The following is a 21,238-nucleotide window of genomic DNA, read 5'->3' on the forward strand; positions in this document are numbered from 1 at the left end:
TGGTTGCATCCATGTTATTTCATTCTTTTTTTATGGTTGAGTAGTATTCCATTGTATATATATAGCACACCTTCTTTATCCATTCATCTGTTGATGGACATTTAGGTTGTTTACATGTGTTGGCTATTGTGAATAGTGTTGCTATGAACAGAGGGGTGCATGTATCTTTTTGAATTATAGATTTGTCCAGGTATATGTGCAGGAGTGGGACTGCTGGACCATATAGTAATTCTATTTTTAGTTTTCTGAGGAACCTCCACACTGTTTTCCATAGTGGCCGCACCAACTTATATTCCCACCAACAGTGTAGGAGGGTTCTTTTTTCTCCACACCCTCTCCAGTATTTATTTGTAGACTTTTTAATGATGGCCATTCTGACGGTGTGAGGTAGTTTTGATTTGCATTTACATTTCTCTAATTTTTCTAATTAGTGAGAATCTTCTGGTTGTTGACATGCCTGTTTTAAGACAGAGGGATTGCCGTGCTCAGCCAGCTGTAGGAACACTGGTTGCATGTGAGTGTCTGGGTTACACCTATCACAAGCCAGATTAGTTAGACGAAACTGCCTTTGTGAAAATTATAAACGGTACCTCATTTAAAATGGAATCAGAGCTCAAAGGGGGAGAGCTCACGCCCAACCACTAGACATCAATTGCATTTGCAACAGGTTACTACTTTACTACGCACCAGGAGGAAGATTTTCTCCTGACCCAGCAACAGGTGAGCCAATGAGAGACTGTCAAAGTTCAGCCAATGACAAGCCACTACACTCCCATTTTCCTCCAGTGGATTCTTAGGTTACAACAGTCGCTCCGAACTCTTCAGGTCTCCTGTGTAAAAGAACCATCTTCTCCAGACTTGCTTATGGTTGCCAGGGTTTGCATATTCCAAATTGCAACTCTTTATTGTCCCCAAATTAACTCATTTTGCTGATAAAATAACTGGCTATTTTATTGTTTTAAGTCAACACCAGGTACCGGAGGAGGCTGTGAGAAGCGGCGGGAGGACAGCTCGGGCACTGGCAGGGGCGGGGACGTCACCCGGTGGGACTCCGGGTTACCAGTCGCCAGCCACCCACAACGACGAAGGAAGTAATGGCCGCGAGAGGGCGGCGACCGTGCAGGGCCCTCAGGCTCCGCGGGCCTGAGACTCCGTGACATCAACTCTCGCCACCAGGTAAACCCAGTTCGCGGCGGTGAGGACGCATTGACCTGCGAGGAGCCTCTCCCCGGAAGTACGTCACTTCCCCTTCCGGTTTGATAGAGTGAGGGGTAGGGGTGGGGGTGGGTAAGCCCGTGGCGCAGGAACTGCTCCGGGCGGGCCGTCTGGGCTAGGCGAACCTAAGTGGTTCCGGGCCTGAGCCTCGGAACCCACCTCTGAGTGGCGCGGGGCGGGGAGCTGTCCTCAGAGCAGTGGCCGGACCGCCGGCGACTTGCGGTAGAGCCCCGGGAGGAGGGAGCGGCCTCCACGAAGCCAAGCCATCCGAGGTAACTTAGAAGCGGCTTCCGCTTCGGCGCAGGCTCCGGAGCCCCCGAGAGACGCCGGCCGCTGCAAGGCGGCCGGGGGTATTTCCGAGACGGGCGGTAGGACTGTCTGGGGCGAGGCCCGCCGTCAGGCTCGTGAGGCCGCTCTCTCCAACGTTTGTGCGGGTGGCGCCCGGGGCCGCGCGGCGGGAGCCCGCTCGGGCACTGCCCGCAGGCACAGTGCTCGCGGGCGCGCCCGGGCGGTCGTGTCCACTTTCCCGCCTCCGCCGGCGTTTCCTTTACTGGCTGATGTTACTGCGGGAGAAACGGGCGGTCCAGCCTCAGTCAGATCATCTTCCTCTGATGCAAAAGCCTGGGAAGTGTCCCCAGCACCTCAGAGTCATCGGGAGCCGGCCGTTTGTGAACACCGTGGCTTCCTGGGCAGAATTTCGGTGCCCTTTCCCCTGGATCACCTCAGGGAAAGTGAGCCTCACGAAGCTCTCCTCAGCCTCGCTTAGAGGTCTAAATGAGCCCTGGAGAAAGGTAGCAGCTGAATGTAATCATCACCAACTAACATGCTGTCCTTTTTTTTCCAATTGACATTTGGATAAACATTTTGTGAACAAGGATCAGCTGTAATTTTTCCTAGGTCAAGTAATGAAAATTAAAAATTCAGGTATAAGTCTTCTGCATGGTGTTCTTTATATATCTTACGAAGAAATGCCAAGATGAATGTAGAGCAACTAGTTACTTAATTGGGGGGTGCTTTTGAGAAGAATAAGGCTCCATCTTTCTGAATTACTGTTCTTCCATTCTGGTCTCATTGTTTCAGCTCTCCTGCCAGTTTTCATACAATGGAAAGGAGCACCTCAAATGGTCCAGAATCTTCCCAAAAGAACAAAGGTCATAGAAGTTGTACCCTCTTACTGAAGAGACTAGGATGATATGTTGAAATATAAGAGAAACTCAGAATAGTCTCCTGATCTTTCCTTTACAAGGAGAGGATGGCATAGGAAGTGCATCAATTAAATCTTTGGATAATCCCCAAACTCCTTGGAGCCAGTGGGTACTAGTTTTTTCACCCACCAACCTCTCCTGATTTTTTTTTTTTAAGGCAAAGTAATTTATTTATATTTGTCTTCAATAAGTCCTGCTGTATTGCGTTGAATAATAGAAAAGGAGAGAAACAAGGGCTTGGCAGTTGATTTTTAAAGTTCATTTTTCTCTCATAATAAGTAACAAGTAGTAAAGATCATGTGACTTTCTTATTGACATGCACTTTTTTTTTTTCTCACTTTAAACCTTAGAAAGAAGAACCTTCTATTGGTTTTGTTCCAGACCAGACTGGGCCTCAGTTGTCAAAGATGGTGCTGGTGGTGTGTCCAACACAGGAGCCAAATTGTTCCTAGATCAGAATGATGACAGTAGATCTGAAGGTGGGTAAGTACTTGAACCCTCAGATCAGGGCTCTGTGGGAGACCAGGGGACCTGTGACAGAGAGCTCCAGTCAGCATAAGAAATATGCCCCCCAAACGGATGGTCTCAGTCCCGAGAGGTCTCACTAGTACTTCTAGAGCTTCCTCTGTCATGATGGAGCTGGACCCAGGGAGGCTGTTGACCAGCTTCAGAAATTAAGCCCATGGTGGCTGAGGCCAGAGATTCAGTCAGAAGCGCAGATCTTGGAACTTGTGGTCCTAGAGCAGTTCCTGACCATTCTGCCCAGGGACACCCAGACCTGCATAAAGAAGCACCATCTACAGAGCATCGAGGAGGCTGTGGTCCTGGTAGAACACTTACAGAGGGAATCTGGTCAAATGAGGAATGGGGTGAGAAGAAAGATTCTTCATGTGTGCAGTGAAACAGGGTGAAGGTGGATGTATTGGGGCAGTTAATTGGGAAATAGGATGAATTAGGTCTCAGTTCTGTTGTTCCTTTAGGACATGTAAAGCAGGACGTGAAAGCACAGACCCACAGCCATAGTCAGTCCACAGGTTTCAGAGATCCTGGCAGACTTCCCTGGCCTTAGGGAGAGAGTTGCTTTTGGCCTTCTTTGGAGCCAGAGTGTGTTGAGGGTAATGAGCCTAGTCTGGCTTGGCGAAGGAGATGGGCCTCAAGTTCTTAGAAACAAACAAAAGGCAATAAGGAGTTGGAGAGGACGGGACAGATCCAGAAAAGGAGTAATTTTCAGAGACCAAAGGAGAGTGAAGATACGAAAGAGAGGGAGAAACCAAACAACTAGAGGAAGACTGCCCAGGAAGAGAAAAAGTAGAAAGAAAACAGGGAAAGAAAGATTTGGAAATCCCAACAGAGTAGCTGAGAGAAGAAAGAGCGTGAGGGATAGTGTCCTCTGTACCGTAGACAAGGGCCTCCACTGCCCTCCCTCAGTGGTTGTTCCTTGGCTGTGCTGTGAGCGGGGATCCAGGGCATGCCCTTGGGCAGGTGGCGGCATACCAGCTGGCTTCACAGGCCTGCTCAGAATACCGGGAGGGCACACGTTTTGTGTCAGAATCATTTGGGGATAGGTTGGAGCCCTGACTCTTTCCTCTTACTTTTTTCTGCATTTTATCCCAATCCTCTGTGAGACTCTTCCCTGGCCATGTGGAAAATCTGGTTGACAGGACAACTTTTAAATTCAATTCCTTAATCTTTTGAGAGAGTTAGAGGACAGGAAACCACTAAGGCAAGAATCTAAGTTGGGAGAGAAAGTCTGTCAAGGCAGCATGAGAACAGGTGGCCTGTGCAACCCTGTTAGTGATCTGAGCTGGGCTGAATGCAGAGGGTGGGGGCTGCTGTCTTGGAGGGCTGGCAGTAACCACACCTTTTTTCCTCTTCTGCCAATTTTCCTATATTTTGTGTATAGTTCTTGTGGAAAATTGGTGGTCCCGTATCTCTTTTAAGTCTCTGTGACATTTCCTTTAGTGTCTCCTTCTTCCCACAGTTTGCACTCTGCTTTTTCCTCCCTCTCCCACCAACTCCCAAACCAAAAGTAAGTTCCATGGTAACAAGGAGGGGCATTATTTCTAGGTTGCAGACCATGAGCTGGGAAAGGAGGCAGTGCTCTTGGGAGAAACAGCAGAGGCCCTAGGCGTCAAGCTGAAGCCAGCAGAGGCCCAGCAAGTGGGCATGTCCCAGGATGAAGAATTTTGGAATACACACCAGAGTCTACAAGAGCTGCTGATCAGGAATACCCACAGAGAAACTGAGCCCATATGTGAGAGGGGTAAGGAACTTCACGTTACTTTCCTTCTCCTGGGAGCTGTGATAGTAATTTGTTAAGCCAGAATGTTGTTACCACTCTCTTGCTTGCCCTGTGGATCTACTAATGCAGCCACGTTAGCAATTAGGATGCCCCCCAGGTTATGGTAGAGCAGACCAGGTGTGGGTTGGCCTAAGATACAGAAATCTCCAAACCACAGAATCCTGGTAATAACATCAGGAGTTCTGGTTTTAGAAAAGCAGAGAGGGTCAGTCTTACCTCATGCTGAAAATATGGAAGGAATTGGGATCAGAATGGGTGGTTAGTGGCAGAATGTGAACACTATTTGAACCAGAAAAAAAGTAATAAATGATAAAAAAACAAAAAAACTACATCTCTTACTGTACACTGGATTCCCTGAGTATTTTGTTTTCAATTTATGTCACGAGAGGGTAATAAAAATTTTTTCCTTTCATTAATATGCTCATGAGAACTAGGGAACCTGTTTTAGAGGCTGGTAGTTCCATGGTTTTCATTTATAATGAGAGAGGCATTTCTGAGCAGCACACACACTTTTTTTTTTTTTTAATAAATTTATGTATTTATTTATTTTTGGCTGTGTTGGGTCTTTGTTGCTGCACGTGGGCTTTCTCTAGTTGCGGCGAGCGAGGGCTACTCTTCCTTGTGGTGCACGGGCTTCTCATTGCGGTGGCTTCTCTTGTTGCAGAGCATGGGCTCTAGGCGTGCGGGCTTCAGTAGTTGTGGCTCTTGGGCTCTGGAGCGCAGGCTCAGTAGTTGGGGCACACGGGCTTCGTTGCTCCACGGCATGTGGGATCTTCCTGGACCAGGGCTCGAACCCATGTCCCCTGCATTTGCAGGCGGATTCTTAACCACTGTGCCACCAGGGAAGTCCAGCACACATACTTGTAAAGGTATCTCATCAATACTAAAAAAATCGGGGTCTTCTGTATTTTAGAAAAGAGCCTACCACGTTCAGAAACAGAAGCGAGAGAAATTACCTCTGCTGTTTTCACCCACAGCAGTGCCTGCTCACCGGATCCTAGCCTTTCCTGAACAGACAAACACCAAAGACTGGCCAGTGGCACCTGAGCTCATCTTGCCTGAGTCCCAGGTGAGCTGTGCTTTCCAGCTTCTTAGGGCTGCCTCTCCCTGCTGCCCTTGACCTGCACTGCCCAGCACGTGCTCAGAGGCGTGTTAACCCAGATGATCCCCCTGGGGAACTGGACACCTCTCAGATTGTTTGCTGATCCCTTGCCTCTTCCATTTCTGCCTCCTCACTTTAAAAAGTATCATGTGCTGTTCCTTTAGTTCCTGGCCTGACATACAAATCATGGGTCAGATGGTTGGGCTGCTTTTGAAGTGTCAAATACTGAGCTAAAGCCTATTTTCTTTTTAGAGCTTGTTGACATTTGAAGAAGTGGCCATATATTTTTCCCAGGAAGAATGGGAGTTACTGGATCCTACTCAGAAGGCCCTCTACAATGATGTAATGCAAGAAAACTATGAGACTGTCATCTCTCTAGGTAAAGATTCTCCCCTTCCCTTCATTGAATCTTTTTATTTATTTTATTTTTTTTTTATTTATCTTTTTGGCTGTGTTGGGTCTTCGTTGCTGCACGCGGGCTTTCTCTAGTTGCGGCGAGCAGGGGCTACTCTTTGTTGTGGTGCACAGGCTTCTCATTGCAGTAGCTTCTCGTTGCAGAGCACAGACTCTAGGCACGCAGGCTTCAGTAGTTGTGGCTCACGGGCTCTAGAGTGCAGGCTTAGTAGTTGTGGCGCATGGGCTTAGTTGCTCCGCGGCATGTGGGATCTTCCCGGACCAGGGCTCGAACTTGTGTCCCCTGCACTGGCAGGCGGATTCTTAACCACTGCACCACCAGGGAAGTCCTGAATCTTTTTTTAAAAAAAATTATTTATTTATTTGGCTGCGTCAGACCTTAGTTGTGGCATGTGAGATCTTCGATGTGGCATGCAAGATGTTTCGTTGCGGCACGCGGCCTTCTCTCTAGTTGTGGCACACAGGCTCTAGAGCGTGCCGGCTCAGTAGTTGTGGCGCGGGCTTCGTTGCCCCGTGGCATGTGGGATTTTAGTTCCCTGACCAGGGGTTGAACCCCCGTCTGCTGCATTGGAAGGTGGATTCTTGACCACTAAACCACCAGGGAAGTCCTTTGCCCTTCCGTTTGCATAGGAGTTGAGTAATCTGTGATATTCTTGGTTTTCTCTGTGAGAGAGTCTCTGTTCCAGTTGCTTTTTTTTTTTATATATATACAGATATATTTACCAGTTGCTTTTTTAAAAATTTTTTTAAATTTATTTATTTTTGGCTGTGTTGGGTCTTCGTTTCTGTGCAAGGCCTTTCTCTAGTTGTGGCAAGAGGGGACCACTCTTCTCCTCACGGTGCGTGGGCCTCTCTTGTTGCGGAGCACAAGCTCCAGACGCGCAGGCTCAGTAGTTGTGGCTCACGGGCCTAGTTGCTCCACGGCATGTGGGATCTTCCCAGACCAGGGCTTGAACACGTGTCCCCTGCATTGGCAGGCAGAATCTCAACCACTGCGCCACCAGGGAAGCCCTACCAGTTGCTTTTTGATTCTCAGATACTGGTTCAGCAGGGAAAAGGTGTAACCAGTTCACCTGGGAGCTTTTGCCAAGTTCACATGCTCATTCCTTATCCAGAATTTTTGTTCCCTTCCCTCCAAATTTGCTTTGCTCTTCTCTTTCCCGTCTCCCTAAAGGACGCTACCATTCACCCAATATTTCAGGCCCGAAAACCTATGGATCATTCTTTACCGTGATCTTGCCATCCTACCCCACTACTAGGTCATCGCTAATCATCTTGGCTCCACCCTCACAGTGTAGCTTGAATCGGATCATGTCTCAGCCTCTTGTGCTGTTAGCATCCTCGTCTCAGCCACAAGGTTCGCCTCAGTACTTTCTAACTGCCACCCACTGCCACCACTCCTGCCCTCCCACAATCAGTTTTCCACACAGCAGCCAGAGTCTTTTAAAACCTAATCATGGGGGGCTTCCCTGGTGGCACAGTGGTTAAGAATCTGCCTGCCAATGCAGGGGACACGGGTTTGAGCCTGCTCCAGGAAGATCCCACATGCTGCAGAGCAACTAAGCCCTTGCGCCACAACTACTGAGCCTGCATGCAACAACTGCTGAAGCCCACTTGCCTAGAGCCTGTGCTCTGCAACAAGAGAAGACATCACAATGAGAAGCCCACACACTGCAACAAAGAGTAGCCCCCGCTTGCTCACCGCAACTAGAGAAAGCCCACGCACAGCAACGAAGACCCAACACAGCCAAAAATAAATAAATAAAGTTATTTAAAAAAAAACAACCCTAATCATGGGAAATTCCCTGGTGGTCCAGTGGTTAGGACTCTGCACTTTCAGTGCCAAGGGTGTGGGTTCAGTCCCTGGTCGGGGAACTAAGATCCTGGAAGCTGCAGGGTGTGGCCAAAAAAACCAAACCTAATCAGATGATGACATTTTCTGCTTCAAAACTTTACGATAACTTCTCATCACATTCAGTATAAGAACCAAATTCCTTACCAAGGCTTCCTCCACGATCTGGCCCCTCCTCATCTCCCTGCTGTCGTCTCCTGCCACTCGTGCCCTTGCTCTGGCCTCTCTATTCACACTGCTCATCTTGCTGTTTCATGGGCTTGGTGTGCTCATTTCTTTCCCCTTCCCTGTGCCTGGCACACTTTTCTGCCATATGACAAAACTCTCAGTTTAGGGTTCTGCTCAAAATATCACTTTTTTTTTTTTAATATATATTTATGTGGCTGTGCAGGGTCTTAGTTTCGGCACTCTGGATCTTTAGTTGCAGCATGCAGGATTTTTAGTTGCAGCATGCAAACTCTTAGTTGCGGCATCTTAGCTCCCCAACTACGGATCGAACCCGGACCCACTGCATTAGGAGCATGGGTCTTAACCACTGGACCACCAAGGAAGTCCCTCAAATATCATTTTCTAAGAGAGGCTTTTCACATAGCCTTATCTAAAATAGCTTCACAGAAACAGAATCTTAAATGTTCTCTTACCCTGCTTTAGTTTTCTTCAAAACATTTATCACTTCCTGATATTTTATTTGTGTGTTTATTGACGTTAGACTGTCTCACTGTGCACTAGAAGATAAGCTCTGTGAGATCGGGGGACTTGGCTTATTCACCACTGTATCCCTAGCACATAGAGGGTGCCTGGTGCACCATAGCCACTCAGCACATATGTATTGAATGACTGAGTGATGAATGCTTTCCATACTTGGCAGTATGATTTAGAGAAAGTCCACTAAGTAATTCTGGTCTGTTTCCTCCACCTGGATGTGAACCAGTGAGCTATAAGAGTGGTAGAAATCTTTCCTGGTGCAGTGTCTGGTACCTGAGAACTCAATTGAAACTTGCTATAATATAACAGGAATCACTTGTGTTTATGATACCCAGCCCACTGACCTTCACATTGACTCCCTTAGACCTGGCCTTATCCAGTATGAGTCTTCCTAAAGAGGTAATAGGACCAGCCTGTATTTCCTGCAGCCTCTGGAGTTTGGTTACTGCTTAGTTGAATATGGAGTATTGGTTTCAGAAGATGGGGAACACGCAATGAATTCGCATACCCTTTTCATAGATCTAGCTTAGGTTTATTTCCCAGTCTTCTTTTTTTTAATTTTTATTTATTTATTTATTTATTTATTTATGGCTGTGTTGGGTCTTCGTTTCTGTGCGAGGGCTTTCTCTAGTTGCGGCAAGCGGGGGCCACTCTTCATTGCGGTGCACGGGCTTCTCACTGTCGCGGCCTCTCTTGTTGCGGAGCACAGGCTCCAGACGTGCAGGCTCAGTAATTGTGGCTCACGGGCCCAGTTGCTCCACGGCATGTGGGATCTTCCCAGACCAGGGCTCAAACCTGTGTCCCCTGCCCTGGCAGGCAGACTCTCAACCACTGCGCCACCAGGGAAGCCCCTATTTCCCAGTCTTTACATACCCACTCACAAATGCAGTATAGTGTAAACTTAATATTGGATATGAGACTCTCCATTTAACCATTCAGGATAAGAAACTGTTAAAGTATCTTTTGCTCTTCCTGAAGTAGTCTGGAATTAGTGAACCATTGTTAGTTCCAGTCACTGACCTCAGTTTTTTATTTCACAGCATTATTTGTGCTCCCCAAAACTAAAGTGATCTGCTGCTTAGAGCAAGGGGAAGAGCCATGGGTTCAAGGATCCCCAGTGTTCAAAGACAGTCCCGGAGAGCTGTTTTCAGGTAAATATACCATGGGAAGAGGAGAAATGTGCCTTGGTAGGAACCTTTACAAGGGCTTAACATTTTAAGATTCTACTTCCCTATTTTTTTTAAATCAGTGAATATTGCGGTTTTTTCTATTCCCATGGTTTTCTTGCTCTGACATACAGTTGGCTGATTCTTATGTTTATTCCAACAGAGATAAAGATGAAAAATGACACTGAAAATCATCAACCTATATGTTTTTCTGACTTAGAAATACAAGCACCAGGAGACATAGTATCAAAAAAAGCCAGTGTGAATGTTCATCAGAAAACAATGGGCAAAGAAAATCATGGTGATATGCTTAGGGTGGGGAAATGGCACCAAGATTTTCCAGTGAAGGAAAGAAAGAAATTTTCAAACTGGTGGGAAGAAGAGCTGCTGAAACTTATCGAGCTTCACAAGAAAGAACGTGCAGGAGAGAAGCCTTTTAAATGTCAGGAATGTGGGAAAAGCTTCAGAGTTAGCTCTGACCTTATTAAGCACCAAAGAATTCACACTGAAGAGAAACCATATAAATGTGAACAGTGTGATAAGAGGTTTAGATGGAGGTCAGATCTTAATAAGCACTTAACAACACACCAAGGAGTAAAGCCATATAAATGCTCATGGTGTGGGAAAAGCTTCAGTCAAAATTCACATCTCCACACACACCAAAGAACTCACACTGGAGAGAAGCCCTTTACATGTCATCAATGTGGAAAAAAATTCAGTCAAAATTCCCACCTTGTTAAACACCGGAGAACCCACCTGTAGCACATGCAGGAGAAGCTTCAGTAAGTGCTCAAGACTTTGACACCAGAAACCTTGACACCAGTGAAGGAAAGCTTGTTCAGTGTCCTTAGTCTACAGACATATACCAAGTGGCGCTTGACCCTAAAGTTTATGAAAAAATGCAAAATTAAGAAGCATGAAGAATTTTTCACCAGTGGAAAATTTGGAGATGTAAACGTCATGTTTCACAGAAAGAAATCAGGGTTGACTGTGGAGGGGAAACGTTAATAGTTGTACTACTTACTGTTTTTACTTAGAACTTTCACTGAATTCCTTAGCAAAAAAAATGTTCTAAGAATATTCTGAGTAAGGGAAAAAGCAGGTTTGGGATTGTACCTGGCAAAATAGCAAAATCAGCTTGAAAATAGCAGATGCAATCATGAATCATCAGTCTTCTGTGGTCCTCCCCAGCCACTCTTAAGCACATATGATAGAAACATTTGTAGCATGGTCTTCCAAAACAAAAAGCAGTAATATACATGTTTCATTGCATACCATCGTCTTCCAGTTAGCAGACTTACAAATTTCAGTAGTCTCATGAGGTAGAAATGAATTCTAATGTAAAGTTTTCCAAGAACCAAATTGGATTTTCTTACTCTTTTGTCATTGGACAGTGTTCACAAAGTTGACCTGGTTCTGAGTTCCTTCTTGAACATTTTAGCAACTATATCTCTTGAGTCCTGTTAGCACAGTTTTTACTGTGATGAAATCATTTACTTCACTGTTAGAGAATTTGCCAGGTGAACTAATAATGCACTATCATTGCCTCTCATTTGTGGTGTTCAAAAAAAGAATATCTCTAATGAGATCATGTGGACATGGGTTGGAATTTTTAGCCATTCGGTATATTTTAGATGAAAAGAAGAATTTTCTGCAATTAAATGGACTCCTTACCTCACAATGCCAATTGGATAAAACAGCCATAAACATGAGCACTTTTCTGAAGCTCATGGAAATTAATGGGAATTCAGGATCAACTTCTCAGGTTTTTGTCTGTTTGTATTTTAACTTGGCTTTTGTTTGTTACTAAGAACAATAAGAAAGTTATGTTTGTCTGGGAACTGAAGTGTATGCAGTAGGGAGGATCCTGTGGGTCACTGGGAATGGTGCCCTGGGAATTCAGTGAGCAGGAGACCAAGTTCCCAAAAGGAAAGGTTTGGGAACTGATGTTGAGTGGTAGGCAAGGATAGGTGAACCTGCATCTGCCTTGGTTGACTTACACTGTGAACTGTAAACAGGCAGGGTCTTCCAGTTTCTGTTTTCTCCAGCATAGCATAGAATGCCAAAAATCTCTATGGGCTGTGGATTTTCTTATAACACCTACAGCAGTGTTTCAGATGTGTTCCTGTTAGAGCTTTCAGGTAGTATTAGGAAAGAGGTTAAATGATCTCTTACAAATCTCTTATAAAAAGGGAAGTTAGGTTCAAAGAGATCCAGAGGCTTGTTAAGACCCCATAGCTAGTGGGTCTGTTGGCTGTCACTTAGCTGCATCAGTCAGGCCTGAGGGCAGGATTAGCAGGACTCATCTGTATGTTGTCCCTGCCCAGCTAGCCTGGATGACACTGTATCATATCTATTTCTATTTCTAGCTTGTAAAACATTCCTGTTTCTTGATTGGTTACTGAAACACTCTTAAATCTCCAGTTTCCTTATGAAATAGAGATAACACTCAACTCAGGGTTTTTTTGGGGATTACAGGGGTTGATGAAGGAAAAGCACCTAACGGCCTGGGCAATAGCAGGGTCTCAGTCAGTGTGCGTGTCCTTCCCTTTCCCCTGGTCCCCAGTGGTATGTTGGGTGGACTGACTACATTCAAGGAGCAGATGCATTTGTGGCTGTTGCAGCTCCTTCCAGGAGCTGAGCACTCGTGGTGGTGGTTTGCTCGGTTGATTTGGTCCTTGGCTTCAGTGCTTTATGGTGTAAGTCACCTGAGGTTTTGGTCTGCCGCTGTCAGCAGGATTTCATTTTCTTCTCTAAGATGATCTGTACCAGTATACCAATGTGCTTATTTCTTAAGCTCAGCCAGCTCTGCAGCTCTGGTCTACATAGATCTTACCCAACAGTCTCAGCCTTACACCCCTGGGACTCTGTTTCTTCTCCCAAGATATACATGTGGATTTCTTGCTGACACTGCATTCATTCATTCAAGTTAATGAGGGCCTATTATGTGCCCAGGTAGTCTTCTAAACTAAGGATATAGTAGTGGACAAGGAGACAAAATGCATATCCTCATGGAGCTTGTATCCTAGTGAACAGTAAGAAGGGAGTGGTTAGACTTTTTTCTCCTTGCAGTTAGCATGCTGAGATAGTTTTGAGCAATGGGTGTGAGCAAAAGTTTCCCTTCTCGGTGCAGGACTCTCTAGTGCTGTCTTTTCCTGCCTCAGTCATATAAGCACATAGAGAGGAGTCACAAGATCAGAACAGTCTGGAATGCCGAGCCCCTCACATTGGGGAGGGGTATCTATTCTGGAGAGTCCCCCAGACCTATAATGGACTGTAGGAATGAGAAATAAACTTTCGTTGTGTTAAATCACTGGTATCTTGGTGCTATGTGTCTCTGCAGCATAACCTGGCCTGTCAGTAAGACTGTCTATTCTGCTAGAGCTCAGGAAACTTCTTTGTCATTCCACCTGGTCTTTGGTCCTTGGAAGAGATCTGGTTTCCTCTAGATGCTCCACTAAGCTGGTGTAACACTGATGGGAACACTTAGGAGCTTATAAGACTGTAAGTGATGGGAAAGACAGACTGCTTGCTTGCTTACTGGGGACAAATCCTGTAGAGGTCAGTTGTTGAAGTGGACGAGGCAACCATGTGTCCCTCTCTCTGGCCTATTCCATTTTTTTTTTAATTAATTAATTTATATTTTTGGCTGCCTTGGGTGTTTGTTGCTGCGCATGGGCTTTTCTCTAGTGGCGAGCGGGGGCTACTCTTCGTTGTGGTGCGCAGGCTTCTCATCGGGTGGCTTGTTGCAGAGCACAGGCTCTAGGCACGTGGACTTCAGTAGTTGTGGCACTCGGGCTCAGTAGTTGTGGCTCGTGGGCTCTAGAGCACAGGCTCAGTATTTGTGGCGCATGGGCTTAGTTGCTCCGCAGCATGTGGGATCTTCCTGGACCAGGGATCAAACCCGTGTACCCTGCACTGGCAGGCAGATTCTTAACCACTGTGCCACCAGGAAAGTCCTGGCCTTATTCCATTTCGCTGTCTTTGTCCCCCCTCTGTTCCACTGCTCCACAGCCCCCCCTCTGTTCCACTGCTCCACAGCCCCACATGCACAAGAAAGGCTTCTGTTGATCAGTGGGCTAGGGAGAGGTTAGGGGTTTCTTTCCATTCCTAAGTGAGTGCAGTAGACTTCAAGGAATGGTTTGGTAAATAGCTCTGTTGTACCTTCTGTGAATTGTGCCTCAGAAAACACGGGACGGAGATCACCAAGTTTTCCCAGATTGTTGTAAAGAGGAAGGTGGCTTCTTTTCCTGGACTGAAAGGTAACAGTTGGGAAGAAGCTTGGACAGGAAAACAAGAGCAGGGCACTCCAGCTGGGGAATGAGAAACTTCCAGTGGGAAAGTTCTAGCTTAGCCACTAATCAGCACAATGTTTTACTACTACGTATGTTTTGGAATTTGGGTTGGATGTATTCAGGTTGGAAGAAGGCATTTCTATACCTCATCACAGCGATGAGAGCCGATTACTAAAACAACAAGGTAAAACCAAAACTGTGAGGCTTCGTTTAAAAATGAAATCAGACACAACCCTAGGTTCAGCCTCAAACAGTGTTAAAGTTCTCACTAATATGACCTGCATAATCAGATTTCTAGAACAAACCAGAAGGTGTTTTGTTTTTGTGTGTCCAGTTAACAGCCTTATAGAGGCTCCAAGGTTGGTTCTGAGAATTGGATCACTGACCTAGCCTAGTCCCCAAATCCTCGACCCCTTCTCTGCACGGGTCCCAGTGGCCACGGTCCTGGGACCATTGTATACCCAGAGTTCTCACCATTAAGCTGACTGTAACCTCAAGCTGATCTTGAGAATCTCAACTATCTTTTAACTGGAGGGGAAGTACAGGAGGAGAGCTTGGATGAAACAAACTGCTTAGGGTTTCGATCAGCTTTTGAAACTAAGAACAGTGTTTAATTGCGCTGGAGATCTTTAGAGGAGGAATGCTAAGCAGCCTTTTCTATCCAGCTGGACAGTTGGCATAATAAAAAGCTTTGAACACCATAAAGGATTTTCCGGACATTCGTTCACCCACTCCACAGACAAGTGTTTACTGAGCATCTTGTGCATTTCCTGGCTCATTCCCACTCACGTGTAATGGATCAAGGCTGCCCATTACTTTTCTCTCAGGAGCTTTCCCTCTAGTGCTTACAGTGGATTATTTGCTGAAGGCCTCCTCAAGTTCTTTCTGTGGGTTCTCTCCTGTACAGTCTCTGAAGTGCCCTGAGTAGGAAGTGCTGAAGCTTTACCCACATTCTGTTTCTAGGGTTCTTTCCAAACAAGTACAGAAGCATTTTGTTGCTCTATCTATTCCACACTTGTCACTTTTATAGTTTCTTCCTTGTGTGGGTTCAATGGAGAGCAAGGCTGGAGCACTGTTTAAAGCATCTACCGAACCCGATGTATGTGTAGGGTTTGTGTATGAATTCTCCAGTGGACAAGGGTATTGGGCTGTACTGAAGTTCTTTCTGCAGTCAAGCGTCTATAAGGCTTTCCTTCTGTATAAATCATCCATATCTGATAATGCCTGCACTTCACTTAAAGCAGTTCTCCCATCTGGCTCTTGTGAGAGGAATTATGCAAGCAAGCTCTTGTCTTTCACTCAGTTTCGGATTTAGGAAAACTATCAGAATCGCTTTTCATTTCCACCACAGTAGGATTATGAATCTTGAATTGCACAGATCTAAGCACTAATACAAAAATAAGGTTTATAGTATTTGAATACCCTGAACCTTCAAGGAAATACTTGGTAAGAAATCTTTCTGTTGAATTTTTTTAACCAATGAATATAATATTTCCAGCATCATGATTTTCACACTAAGCATTTGTCCATGACTTGTACAAGCAGAACAGTTTCAAAGCATGTGAAAAAATGAAAAAGTGGAGGATCTTTAATGTTCACAAAGAGAAGAGTTATTAGATATTTAAAGCTTCAGAACAATCTTTTTTTAAAATGTTAGTAGCTTAAGGAACAATAGTTTCTCACACAGAGGAGTTATGGAAATGTGTTTTAATGTTTCCTTCTTCCTGTAACTTCCTGTTGAGTAAGCATTACCCAGCATCAAAGCTATTTATCCTCCTTAAAGGAGGAGCTCATATTTCCAGTCTTACTCTTCTTTGAGTTAAGAGGCGCTTCTACAGTATTCTCCTCTTGGATCTCTCCACAGCTCCCACAGTTTGAAATCCAAGCTTGCACAAGGGCTCTGTCTTCTCTTGACCTTCACTCTTATACCAGTCAGTCATGTCTGCACTTAACCATTCTGAGCATTGTGTTCATTCCCTTCATAGGAAGTATCACAAGGCAGGGTTATTTGGCTTGTTTGCTTGCTTTTGTCTGTCTTAACCCATTAGAATATAAGCATTAGGAGGGCAGGGGCTTTGTCTTGTGTAGCCTTCAGTGTTGGGCACAAAACTGACATATAATAAATACAAGGATGAAAATACAGTTGATTCTTCAACAACGCGCAGGGTAGGTTAGTTGCGCCAACTCCTACACAGTTGAAAATCTGTGTATAACTTTACAGTTGGCCCTCTGCATCTGTGGTTCTGCATCTGCAGCTTCAGCCAACCATGGATCATGTGCTGTGGTAGCTATTTATTGAAAAAAGTCCACATGTAAGTGGAGCCTTGCAGTTCAAACCCATGTTCTTCAAGGGTCCACTTATATCAAACGGAAAAAAACTGCCACAGCCACCTGAACATTAGCTTTGGTTACTCAGAGCACCCCCTGGCCCAGTGTTCTCCCTTCTTCAGGTATTGAGTGCTTGACAAATGTGTGATGGCCATGAGTCCTGGTCTTGTTCTTTATCAGGAGAGATGGAAGAGAAGAGCATGCAGGCCCTCTGAAGGAATGCACAGAGGATTCCTATGTTGGGGACTTTGGAATGTCTAAGGCTATCATTCCATCTGAATGAATGCTCTAGCTTGGAGCTCAGGGAACTTCACCCTGGAATAGGAAGACTGGATTCCAAGTGCACCCCAAGGAAAGCACCTCCACTCGGGTTGCCTGTCCTCTCAGCACCCACCCCCACCGTGTCTGCTCTCCAACACTTGCTGTTAGCAAGGGCCTGAATGCCCACACAGACCTAGGGGTCTTGCAGGCACTCAGCACATCTCTTCCCAAGGACTCGCTCAACACCGAGGTGTATAGAAGGACCTGGAAGGGGCCTTGGAAATCTGTTCTGTCAGTGGGTACCAAATGTAGGTAGAGAACAATGTGAGATATGCAGAGCTATTCCATGAAAAAAGTATTAGGCACCCAAGTAAGTCTGGGGACAGTGGGTTAAAGTCAATGTTTTGTTATAGGAGGACTTCTCAGTGTTTATGTTTAAATATACAGTGTAGGGCTTCCCTAGTGACACAGTGGTTAAGAATCCGCCTGCCAATGCAGGGGACACGTGTTTGAGCCCTGGTCCAAGAAGATCCCACATGCCACTGAGCAACTAAGCCTGTGTGCGACAACTACTGAGCCTGCGCTCTAGAGCCCTCGTGCTACAACTCCTGAGCCCGCGTGCCTAGAGCCCATGCTCCACAACAGGAGAAGCCACCGCAATGAGAAGCCCGCGCACTGCAAGGAAGAGTAACCCCCGCTAGACGCAACTAAAGAAAGCCCGGGTGCAACAACGAAGACCCAACGCAGCCATAAATAGATAGATAGATAAATTTATTTTTAAAAATTAAATGTACGGTGTAAACTCCGGGTCAAAGGAGAGGAGTATAAGCACGCAGTGATTGCCAGTCTTATTTGATCGTGGTGGTGGTGGTGGGTGTGTGACATTCACACCTAACATCCATCTCTCAGTTTTGTGGAATACCAGTTTGGGAAACACTGACCTAGTTAATCCTTTCACCATTATGGAAACTTGAGAGAATATCTGAATTAGTGGAACAAAATTAGATCCCACACCACCTGGCTCGCAATTAAATGCCCTTTCCTCTACACCACACAGCCTCTTGGGTAGTGGGACAGGCATCACCATTAAACATTAGGAAGGTGAAGCTTCAGGTCCCATGGTTAGATATTGCGGGCAGAGTAGAACTAGTACCCGTGCATTCTCTTTCTAGGAGAGAACTTGGAGACTTCTCTCTTGCAAGGGCCCCAGCCAAAGAATTTGTTTCTCGAAGGTCAATGCAAACAATTGTGTTTGGCATCTTCTGTATCTAGTAGAAGATCCAAACGTTTAGCAACAACAGTCTCAATTGCTTCCAGCGTCTGCTATGCAACGAGTGTTTTACACACAAGGGTTTGGAAAATGGCACTTCACTTTTACAAAGCTGACAACCCAGTATAAGATCTTTCAACTTCAAAGCTTATCTACTCCCCAGGAGGGGTGAAGAACAGGGACCATCAGTCCCACTTGAGACATCAGGTATATAAGACAAATTTCAGGAAGTGGTTGCCTTAAGATGCGTTGCAGAAGATGCAGGGACGGAATTGAGATTTCCTGGTTCCCAGTTTAGATACCACAAGAGTTCTAGGAAGAAAGTAAATTGTTGTCCATGCATGTTGTGGAGCAGGATTTAGGAGTCAGCGCTCCTGACTGATTCCTTATTACCCATTCTTCTCCTCAGGCTGTCTGAGACAGACTGCCAGGGCTCCATTCCACCACCATCCCGACCACTCATATCAGCCCTCACTGTCTTAGAAGGAGGAAAAGGAGAGACCAGGGCACGGATATCTCAGGAAGTATCATCACTCAACTAAATCATGATCTCTCACCTGTCTCCACAAGTGACAGGAATCCCTTCTTAAGTATGGTCTCTTTTTCTCAGAAAGAACCCTGTTTTCTCTTTGGCTAATCCCTTGGAGTTAACCTGGGTGCTATGCCCTCCCAAATTACTTCTTGTCCTGTACACCATCTGGGACCTGGAAACAGTCTGTCCTCTAACCATTGGCAGGCACAGAGTGGTCTGGGATTTGCTGAAGAATAACAGGAAACGCTGTGCCATTTTGCATTCCCATCAACAATGAATGAGAGTTTCTGTTTTTCCATATTCTTATAATGTAGTTGTCAGTGTTTTTGGATTTTCACCATTCTGATAGTCGTATAGTGGTATCTCATTGCTTTAATTTACAATTCCCTAATGACATGATGTGGAGCATCTTTTCATATGGTTTTTTTTTTTTTAATTATCCCCTTTTTTAAAAAATTAATTAATTCATTATTATTTATTTTTGGCTGTGTTGGGTGTTTGTTTCTGTGTGAGGGCTTTCTCCAGCTGCGGCGAGTGGGGGCCACTCTTCATCGCGGTGCACGGGCCTCTCACTGTTGCGGCCTCTCTTGTTGCGGAGCATAGGCTCCAGACGCGCAGGCTCAGCAGTTGTGGCTCACGGGCCTAGTTGCTCCGCGGCATGTGGGATCTTCCCAGACCAGGGCTCGAACCCGTGTTCCCTGCATTGGCAGGCAGACTCTCAACCACTGCGCCACCAGGGAAGCCCTTCATATGATTTTTTACCATCTGTGTACATTGTTTGGTGAAGTGTCTGTTCATATCTTCTGCCCCTTTCTTAATCAAGTTGATCATTTTCTTATTGTTGAACTTTAAGAGTTCTTTGCATAAGTTATATAAAATTCCTTTATCAGATAAGTATTTTACAGATGTTTTCTCCCGGTCTGTGGCTTGTCTTATTCTTTTGACAGTGTCTTTGCAGAGCAAAAGTTTTTAATTTTAATGAAGTCCAACTTATCAATCATTTCTTTCCTGGAGCATGCCTTTAGTGTTGTATCTACTGTATAAAGTCATCACCAAACCCAAAGTCATGTAGGTTTTCTCCTATGTTTTATCTTCTGGAGTTTTATTATTTTGGTTTACATTTAGATCTAGAACCCATTTTGAATTATTTTTGTGAGGGGTGTAAAATCTGCATCTAGATTCTTTTTTTTTTTTTTTTGCATGTGTATGTCCAATTGTTCTAGCACCATTTGTTAAAAAGACTGTCTTTCCTCCATTTTATTGCCTTTGCCCTTTTGTCAACAGTCAGTTGTCCATATTTATGTCGGTCTATTTCTGGGCTCTCTATTCTGTTCCATTGATCTATTTGTCCTTTCACCTGCACCACACTGTCTTGATTATTGTAGCTTTACAGTAAGTCAGTGTTGAGTAATGTCAGTCCTCTAGCTTTTTTCTTCTCCTTCAATATCATGGTGGATATCCTGGGTCTTGTGCCTCTCCATTTATATTTAAAAATCAATTTGTCAATATCCAGAAAATAACTCGCTGGGATTTTTTTAAAAATAAATTTATTTTATTTATTTATTTTTGGCTGCGTTGGGTCTTCATTGCTGTGTGCGGGCTTTCTCTAGTTGCAACGAGCAGGGGCTACTGTTCGTTGCAGTGCACGGGCTTCTCATTGAGGTGGCTTCTCTTGTTGCGGAGCACGGGCTCTAGGGCATGCAGGCTTCAGTAGTTGTGGCACGTGGGCTCAGTAGTTGTGTCTCATGGGCTCTAGAATGCAGGCTCAGTAGTTGTGGCACACGGGCTTAGTTGCTCCGCGGCATGTGGGATCCTCCCAGACCAGAGCTCAAACCCGTGTTCCCTGCATTGGCAGGCGGATTCTTAACCACTGTGCCACCAGGGAAGCCCTTGCTGGGATTTTTATTGGGATTCCATTGAATCTATAGATCAAGTTGGGAAGAATTACCATCTTGACAGTATTGATTTTTATTCTTTAGCCTGTTGATGTGATGGATTACGTTAATTAATTTTGTATAAGTTCTTAATTAATTAATTACTTTTGGCTTTGTTGGGTCTTCGTTGCTGTGTGCAGGCTTTCTCTAGTTGCGGCAAGCAGGGGCTATTCTGTTGCAGTGCGCGTGCTTCTCTTGTTGTAGAGCACAGGCTCTAGGCGCGCGGGCTTTAGTAGTTGTGGCTAGCGGGCTCCAGAGTGCAGGCTCAGTAGTTGTGGCGCACAGGCTCAGTTGCTCCGTGGCATGTGGGATCTTCCTGGACCAGGGCTCGAACCCGCATCCCCTGCACCGGCAGGCGGATTCCTATCCACTGCGCCACCAGGGAAGTCCTGACATTAATTAATTTTTGAATATCGAACCAGTCTTGCATTCCTGGAATAAATCCCACTGTAGAACTCTTATTATACATTGTTGAATTTGATTTGTTAATATTTTGTTGAGGAGTTTGGAATCTATGTTCATGAGAGATATTAGTAATGTCTTTATTTTGGTTTTTGGTATTAGGGTAATGTTTGCTTCATAGAATTCCTCACCACTGTTCCCATCCACCCCAGACACTGCATGTTCTTTCGTTAAGGTAACCTTTCATCTCTCAGT

General features: G+C 45.3%; 1 protein-coding gene across 8 annotated transcripts in view; it reads left to right on the forward strand.

Annotated features, from left to right (window-relative positions):
- Positions 1-721: 721 nt before the first annotated feature.
- LOC309644759 (zinc finger protein 75A-like) overlaps positions 722-21,238 on the forward strand; it is a 37,112-nt gene continuing 16,595 nt past the window's right edge. Inside the window, exons 1-8 of one of the 8 annotated variants that reach the window (XM_082428780.1) lie at positions 723-876; positions 964-1,234; positions 2,771-2,899; positions 4,488-4,683; positions 5,700-5,791; positions 6,077-6,203; positions 9,836-9,946; positions 10,125-13,271. In XM_082428780.1, the coding sequence (XP_082284906.1) occupies positions 2,879-2,899; positions 4,488-4,683; positions 5,700-5,791; positions 6,077-6,203; positions 9,836-9,946; positions 10,125-10,723 (1,146 nt within the window). In that variant the 5' untranslated portion in view covers positions 723-876; positions 964-1,234; positions 2,771-2,878 and the 3' untranslated portion in view covers positions 10,724-13,271. The other 7 variants (XM_082428782.1, XM_082428779.1, XM_082428784.1 and 4 more) reach the window with 7 other exon arrangements.

This window comes from Balaenoptera physalus, assembly GCF_965194825.1.
Source record: "Balaenoptera physalus genome assembly, chromosome: 16".
Lineage (NCBI taxonomy): Eukaryota > Metazoa > Chordata > Mammalia > Artiodactyla > Balaenopteridae > Balaenoptera > Balaenoptera physalus.